The sequence below is a fragment of the Salvelinus sp. IW2-2015 genome, unplaced genomic scaffold (genome assembly GCF_002910315.2).
Source record: "Salvelinus sp. IW2-2015 unplaced genomic scaffold, ASM291031v2 Un_scaffold4382, whole genome shotgun sequence".
In the NCBI taxonomy this organism is placed as follows: Eukaryota; Metazoa; Chordata; class Actinopteri; order Salmoniformes; family Salmonidae; genus Salvelinus; species Salvelinus sp. IW2-2015.
This window is the reverse complement of record NW_019945652.1, coordinates 7,980-15,899: the sequence shown is the minus strand read 5'-3', so window position 1 is coordinate 15,899 and position 7,920 is coordinate 7,980. Positions and strand designations below refer to the sequence as shown.

The 7,920-nt window shown below is 45.9% G+C and overlaps 1 protein-coding gene and 1 long non-coding RNA gene across 2 annotated transcripts in view; both read right to left on the bottom strand.

Moving 5' to 3' along the window:
* The window catches only part of hgsnat (heparan-alpha-glucosaminide N-acetyltransferase), a gene marked incomplete at its 5' end in the record, with an annotated part of 13,339 nt that overhangs the window by 3,438 nt on the left and 1,981 nt on the right, over positions 1–7,920 (bottom strand). The window contains 11 exon segments of the mRNA XM_070441603.1: positions 19–384; positions 480–606; positions 907–1,028; positions 2,201–2,322; positions 2,613–2,629; positions 2,631–2,756; positions 2,758–2,769; positions 2,924–2,954; positions 3,103–3,283; positions 3,809–3,840; positions 3,843–3,877. Coding sequence (XP_070297704.1) covers positions 19–384; positions 480–606; positions 907–1,028; positions 2,201–2,322; positions 2,613–2,629; positions 2,631–2,756; positions 2,758–2,769; positions 2,924–2,954; positions 3,103–3,283; positions 3,809–3,840; positions 3,843–3,877 — 1,171 coding nt within the window.
* LOC139026305 (uncharacterized) lies at positions 6,126–7,637 on the bottom strand. The gene is made up of 3 exons (XR_011478080.1): positions 6,741–7,637; positions 6,263–6,378; positions 6,126–6,165 (listed from the first exon to the last, which is right to left on the bottom strand). It is a non-coding gene; the product is annotated as an uncharacterized lncRNA (long non-coding RNA).

Genomic DNA, 7,920 nt, shown 5'->3' with positions numbered 1-7,920 from the left:
ACGAGACACAGAGAAGACCAAGACACAGAGAAACAGAGCAGACAGACACAGAGAGGACCGAGACACAGAGAGAGAAACAGAGACCGAACCACAGAGAGAGAAACAGAGACAGACAGACACAGAGAGACCGAGACACAGAGAGAGAAACAGAGACAGAGAGACCGAGACACAGAGAGAGAAACAGAGACAGAGAGACCGAGACACAGAGAGAGAAACAGAGAGAGAGAAACAGAGACCGTAAGAAAGGGACAAGAGAGACAGCGACAGAACGAGATAGTGAATGATAATTCCAGTGACCTGTAGTCCCAGGAAAGCCATGAAGACAGAGTTGATGCTGCCAAGGACTCCCTCTGGATCAAAGGGCATGTGAGACTTGTAGATCACCTGAAGAACGAACACGCCACGTTACGAACCAGAAAACACACCTGCAGAAAGTCTCTTTCTCTTTGTTGCCTGAAASAAGTGGGCGTTTAACTCACCCGTGAGGAAGGTGTTTGGTAGATGTGGTTCTCTCCCAGTAACCAGCGGTCTACATATCCAGCTGCTCCCCCAGTGCAGTTTGGGTACTGGCCCATGTCCCCAATACCACCTGGGCCCAAATAACCACTGAGGAGAGAGAAGATGATGGTTAGTGGATGATTTGAGTCAGGTGTTAGTTATCTCCTACTTCCTGTCACCCTCAGACTCATGGACTTGGATTAAATCATATATGAACTGTTTTTTGTCCGTCAAAACAACTCAAGTCAACTATTGTCAGATGAGTTGCATATGTAAATAGTCAGACCATTTTTTGGTGGGGGAGGGGTGGCGGGGGAATCATCTCCGTTGTCATTCATCCTGTGACGGATCCATTGAAACAGTGTTGTCTCAATGTGTTCACGGCCATAGTCTTCCCTCTCATCTCACCTTGGGCAGTCAGGAACAGGGAGCAAGAAGGTGAGACAGAGCCACACGGTTTCCAAGACGAYCACACACAGCCAGGCTGGCCAGTAGAGCAGGAACTCACGAGCAGAGTACCACCAAGCATCCTGGGTAAAAAAATATATAAAAAAAAACACCAAACAACTGTTTGTCACTATGGAAACAACACCAACTAGCAGACAATGAGTCAGGGTCAACATTAACACCAAGTGAAATGGAAATGGGGTGAATTCTGTCTGAAAACAATCTCTTCCCTACATCTAGAACGGTCAATGTCACAATTAGCTGATGTTGGGTATCAGAAGATGGTTATGTGACAATGAGTATCTTTACATGCACACTAATTAATTAGATATTAAACTGATAATAGCAGCAGGTTGATTATGTAATAGTCATGTATAACATCTTACTCTGCTCAACTTAGATCAGTGTAAAAAATAAGGTAATAATCGAAGTAAACCTCCGTCTGGTTTTCTGATCTTTAAAATGATTAGGACATGTGAACAGATTAAAGTTCCAGAGGTGTATTTGATCTGAGCATGTACCAGCATCCGCCGAGCGAACCTCCCCGTTACGCACGAGAGAGTTCAGAACTACTTTAAATATGTATCTTAGAAATAGTTCACACATATAAAGTTTAAGTGTCCAAACTCAGAATCAAATACGATTCACAAAAATAATAACATGGTCGCTGTGGTAGAATGTTCATTTTGAATGCCGATTTTCTGCGTTTATCAAAGTCCCATCAGGTAGCCTGATTTTAGATGTGTCCATGTAAACAGGATTATTAGGGAAATTGTTCTTCTTGCTAAGAATGTAAACGTTTTAAACTAACTATTATACTGATCTGACTGTAACCGTCCGTACTCAATGTGAGCGTTACAGTATATATTTGGAGATACATTTTGACATGACATTAATTGTGACATATTAGATTAGAAGTGTAATAACATGGTTATAAGGCTGGTCTGACCACGGGGACGTGGTTATAAGGCTGGTCTGACCACGGGGACGTGGTTATAAGGCTGGTCTGACCACGGGGACACGGTTATAAGGCTGGTCTGACCACGGGGACATAGTTATAAGGCTGGTCTGACCACGGGGACATAGTTATAAGGCTGGTCTGACCACGGGTAGGTTGTCCAGGTGGGTTCTCACCACACAGAGATCCAGACATGGTTATAACATGATTACATGTATTAGTATAATAACAGTTTATGTACAGAGGTCCTGTTCATTCTACATGTAGTTCTATCAGTATAATGAGATGTATTCTGACCACAGGAAGGTTATCCAGGCTGTTCCAGGCCACACAGAGGTCCAGAGAGGTCACCACCAGATAGGAGAAGGCCAGACGCTGAAGCACGCCAGGGATACGCAGGGAGTCAGTCCCCATTGATACTGTAGTCACACACACACACACACGTACAGACCACACACACAAATGAAAAGAGTGAACATTGTAAAGGAGTGAGCACGTGTGTGTGTGTTCTGTACGTACGTGTGTGTGTACATATGTGTGTGTCTGTACGTGTGTGTGTGTGCTGTATTGTCTGTACGTGTGTTGTGTGTACATATGTGTGTGTCTGTACGTGTGTGTGTGTGTCTGTATGTGTCTGTACGTGTGGTGCGTCTGTACGCGTGTGTGCGTCTGTACGTGTGTGTGCGTCTGTACGTGTGTGTGTACTGACGTGGTCCCTGGCAGTAGGGGGTTGATGATGAGGAGTCCTATGAGGAAGAGCTGAACACTCCTCCAGACTGCCTTGGTGAAGAGAGAGAAACGTGACAAACCACACCGCAGGGCTGAGCTGACAGACGGGATATAGACGTGCCCATATGAACACAAACCTGAGAGACACAGAGAGACAGAGAGAGAGAGAGAGAGACAGAGAGACACAGACTTCACTAGAGGCACACTCCTCCTTTGGAGCAAAGTTAGATTTCCTCAATAAAAAGTCAATACATTTTATCCTTAAATACTAAATATATAAACTGATATTACCAGGGGAAGACCAAATCAGCAACTGTGATGCCTGTGAAGAGAGGATATCGTCATGGTAACAATGCAGTCCTCTAACTTCAGTCTCATTTTTCCTTAACATATGTTGGATCTCCAGAACCTGATAAAAAACCACTAGAAGTGTGTACGTAATATTTTCCTATTCTGAACGGTGGACTCACCGTTCCAGCTCTCGTGTCTGAAGAACCAGTACCTCCCTCCTCCGTAGTTGACAAACACCATGACGACCAGGGACAACCCTCTGAAAGTGTCCAGGGATCGGAGCCTCCGGCTGGGGGCGCGGCGGTGGGGAGTATGGTGTCTGTGTGCCGTCTCCACCGTCCTGCCTGGAAACCCCAGCTCCTAGGAGAAAGAGGAGAGGAGGTCAAAAGGTGTTAGTGTTGGCTGGAACCTGAAGCCTGCATACCCTGTATAGTATTATCTCTCCAGGACCAAGGGTATTGAACAATGCTTTAGGAGCATAGTTCAGCCACGTTGAGAAGAAAATATAACTCTGAACCCAACAGAAGAACAGTAAAACTCCCCTCAACTGTAGCGACCCCCCGATCAACTGTAGCGACCCCCGATCAACTGTAGCGACCCCCCGATCAACTGTAGCGAACCCCGCCACTGACCCCCCCCGATCAACTGTAGCGACCCCCCCCGATCAACTGTAGCGACCCCCCCCGATCAACTGTAGCGACCCCCCCCCCCGATCAACTGTAGCGACCCCCCCCCGGATCAACTGTGGCGACCCCCCCCGATCAACGTGTGCGACCCCCCCCCGATCAACTGTAGCGACCCCCCCCCCCCCGATCAATTAGCGACCCCCCGATCAACTGTAGCGACCCCCCCCCGATCAACTGTAGCGACACCACAGAGACTCACTGAGTTGATGAGTCTCTCAGTTTCCATGGAGTTGCCAATCGGAACATCAGATTCTTCACCACATCCAGCCTGTACCATACAAGACACAACCAATCGATTAGGAGAAGCCTCTGATCAACTCTCCACGAAAAATGCAAATGGCAGGCTCAAGACAATGGGATGACATACAGTAACAAACATAGTAAATGGAAACGTGTGTTTATGTTATGTAAATAATCCAAACCTACCCCATGACTGTCCCCAACAGCAGACAGTAGAGCCAGTCCCTGAACAACAGAAAGGCCACCATGATGGCTTTAAGGACAGAAAGGCATTTCATTGTTCAAAATGATGGTTTCACAGCACTAACATAAAAGTGGTGTGTGTGAGAAGAGAGAGAGAGAGAGTGTGGTGTGTTGTGTGTGTGTGTGGTGAGAGTGTGTGAGTGTGTGAGGGTGTGTGTGTGAGAGAGTGTGTGAGAGAGTGTGTGAGAGAGAGAGGTGTGTGAGAGAGAGAGAGTGTTAAGGGTAGAGAGAGAGAGTGTGTGAGAGAGAGAGTGTGTGTGAGAGAGAGAGAGAGTGTGTGAGAGAGAAGAGAGAGAGGTGAATGTGAGAGAGAGAGAGTGTGTGAGAGAGAGAGAGTGTGTGAGAGAGAGAGAGTGTGTGTGAGAGAGAGAGGTGTGTGAGAGAGAGAGATGTGTGTGAGAGGTGTGGTAGAGAGTGTGTGTGTCCTCACGCAGGTAGCTGTTGACCGGTTCTGTGTCAGTGATCATGGAACAGTTGACCACTGATGAGTCATTCAGGTTCTTGACCCACAGAGAGTAGTTACCATGCTCCCAGAAGTGGAAATGAACCCTGGGAGGAGACGGAAACTACTACCAGTGAGTGTACTTCCTGTAGAAATACAATGCACTTCCTAGATATTCTATCTCATTGAATTATACCCTACAGTCCAAAATCCAACGTAGACACTGAGGTCAATACTTTCAGATCTATAATAAAGGTGTATGTCCCAAACGGTATCCTCTCCCTATATAGTGCACTACTTTAGTAGAGCCCTGGTCACTAGTAGTTCACTATATAGGGAATAGGCCTCTGGTCTAAAGTGTGCACTATATAGGGAATAGGGCTCTGGTCACTAGTAGTTCACTATATAGGGAATAGGGCTCTGGTCACTAGTAGTTCACTATATAGGGAATAGGGCTCTGGTCACTAGTAGTTCACTATATAGGAATAGGGCTCTGGTCACTAGTAGTTCACTATATAGGTAATAGGGCTCTGGTCACTAGTAGTTCACTGTATAGGGAATAGGGCTCTGGTCACTAGTAGTTCACTATATAGGGAATAGGGCTCTGGTCACTAGTAGTTCACTATATAAGGGAATAGGGCTCTGGTCACTAGTAGTTCACTATATAGGAAATAGGGCTCTGGTCACTAGTAGTTCACTATATAGGGAATAGGGCTCTGGTCACTAGTAGTTCACTGTATAGGGAATAGGGCTCTGGTCACTAGTAGTTCACTATATAGGGAATAGAGCTCTGGTCACTAGTAGTTACTATATAGGGAATAGGGCCTGGTCACTAGTAGTTCACTGTATAGGGAATAGGGCTCTGGTCACTAGTAGTTCACTGTATAGGGAATAGGGCTCTGGTCACTAGTAGTTCACTATATAGGGAATAGGGCTCTGGTCACTAGTAGTTCACTATATAGGGAATAGGCTCTTCACTAGTAGTTCACTATATAGGGAATAGGGCTCTGGTCACTAGTAGTTCACTATATAGGGATAGGGCCTGGTCACTAGTAGTTCACTATTAAGAATAGGGCTCTGGTCCTAGTAGTTCACTATATAGGAATAGGGCTCTGGTCACTAGTAGTTCACTATTAGGGAATAGGGCTCTGGTCACTAGTAGTTCACTATATAGGGAATAGGGCTCTGGTCACTAGTAGTTCACTATATAGGGAATAGGCTCTGGTCACTAGTATTCACTATATAGGGAATAGGGCTCTGGTCACTAGTAGTTCACTATATAGGGAATAGGGCTCTGGTCACTAGTAGTCACTATATAGGGAAAGTGGGCTCTGTCACTAGTAGTTCACTATATAGGAATAGGGCTGGAAATAGGCCAGGGTTGGTTAGTAGTGATAATGTTGATAGGTGGTTCCTTACTTACGTGCAGAGTTCCAGCTGATGGGGTGGTGTGTGTGTGTGTGTGGTGTGTGTGTGTGTGTGTGTGTGTGTGTACTTACTTGCAGAGTTCCAGGCTGACGAGGCTGCTGTTGAACTGCAGGGTGATGCCATGCTGTGTGCCCCGGTGAAGTCCACTGAGCTGGTATGCCTGGTCCAGGGCCTGCTGGCCACACCCAGGGCTGGTACACACACTGGAGCACAGGGGAAATAGACGACAACAGTGTGTGTGTGTGTGTGTGTGTGTGTTGTGGTGTGTGTGTGTGATACAGCAGTAAAGGTCAGTCTTACCTGATAGCAGTGGTCTGATAGCCAGCTGATGACCATCTCAGGTCCAGCTCATTGTTGACAGTGAGGAGAGGCCTCGTCCATCTTTACTACTGTAGCCTTATGCCGAGGGTGGCATACTGGGAAACACACATACACACAGAGAGAGAGAGAGAAAGAGAAAGAGAGAGAGAAAGAGAGGAGAGATTGACACACACCCACACAGAGAGAAAGCGAGTGAGACGCAGATCTGATAAGAATAGTTACAGTCTTTGATGAACAGTGGCGTAAATAGAGGCTTATATTTAAGCTGAGACACACACACACTTCAAGTCTAGATAGAACGTGTACAATGGTCCATCAGTGTAGGCCTACACTGCAGTAGTTGCTTAGTGACCACTACTCTCCTCGTTTGACAACCGTTAACCTCGAATAAAAAACTCCTGCTGTATAGACTATCCTTCAAACGTCATTGTCCTCATTTGGCATGCACAGTACTTACCACGAAGTCAGCCTCTAACCAATGTGTGATCGGTAGCTAGCTAGCCAAGACTAGCCTCAAGTCAACAGCCTCGCCTTCAGACTGCTGCTAGTTACTGAATCACAATAGAGGAGGGAGGCATGACGTTATGGCTATCACACTCCCGATATCATGTGATTTATTAATCCCGTTCTCCTCGAAGTTTAAAAAATAAATAGCCCGAGGAGCCGGGAAGTTTAAACGTTGCTGTGATATAAGGCGGTTAGCTAAACCAGCGTTTTTCGTGGCTGACAATGGCCTAGGTAACGTTAACCACACACTATTGTAGTTTATAAGATTTCCAAGTTAGCATTAGCTACAGCACACATTACGTGGCTAGCTAGCTACCGTTTCACTACCACGTCTGTCGCTTCTTACGACCAAACGAGGAAATGAAACCACCAAATTTAGTAATTTCAATCATTTGTGGCATAAAGTTTAAGACAAAGAGTGAGTTTTCATATTGTTTAACTCTCTGGCGAACGTTTAACTAACGTTAGTCCGTGAGTTTTTTTTTTAAACCCAGCACAGATGGATTTAATTAACTATTCATAATTTTACTTACAGGGACTTCTGCCACGCAAATGGCAACCAGCAAAGCAATCACTGCTAGGAAAAACACCTTGTAATGCTTTTGTGGCTGTACCATGTTGATGTTTTTCTCCCTTCCCTCCCAGTCCCCACCGCCAGAATATGTGCCTTTGCGTTCTGTCTTTATTGCCTCTTTCCATAACACTTCCGATCCCACCTTGTTTGTTTTTTTACATGCTAGTGAGAGCGAGGAGGGTCAAAGTACGATTACACAACGGTGCTGCACGTGAATAACTCGTGATGAGTGCGAATCTGTGCGATTTCCAGTAACGGTGCGTGTGTAAAATCACTGGGAAGCCATGTCTATGGTTCTGATTGTGTGTGTTCGTGCAAGTAGAAACTCATGTTGACTCACCTACTTGTAGAGAAAAGCAAATGTCATCCTCCTCTTTTCATGTTGATGAAATGGCTATCCCTCTGTCATACAGTACCCGCTTTAATTTTTTTGTGTTCCTAGTGTAACGCTGAAATGGTAGCTAGTTAGCGTGGTGCGCGCTAATAGCGTTTCAATCGTGACGTCACTCGCTCTGAGACCTTGAAGTAATTGTTCCCCTTGCTCTGCAAGGGCCGC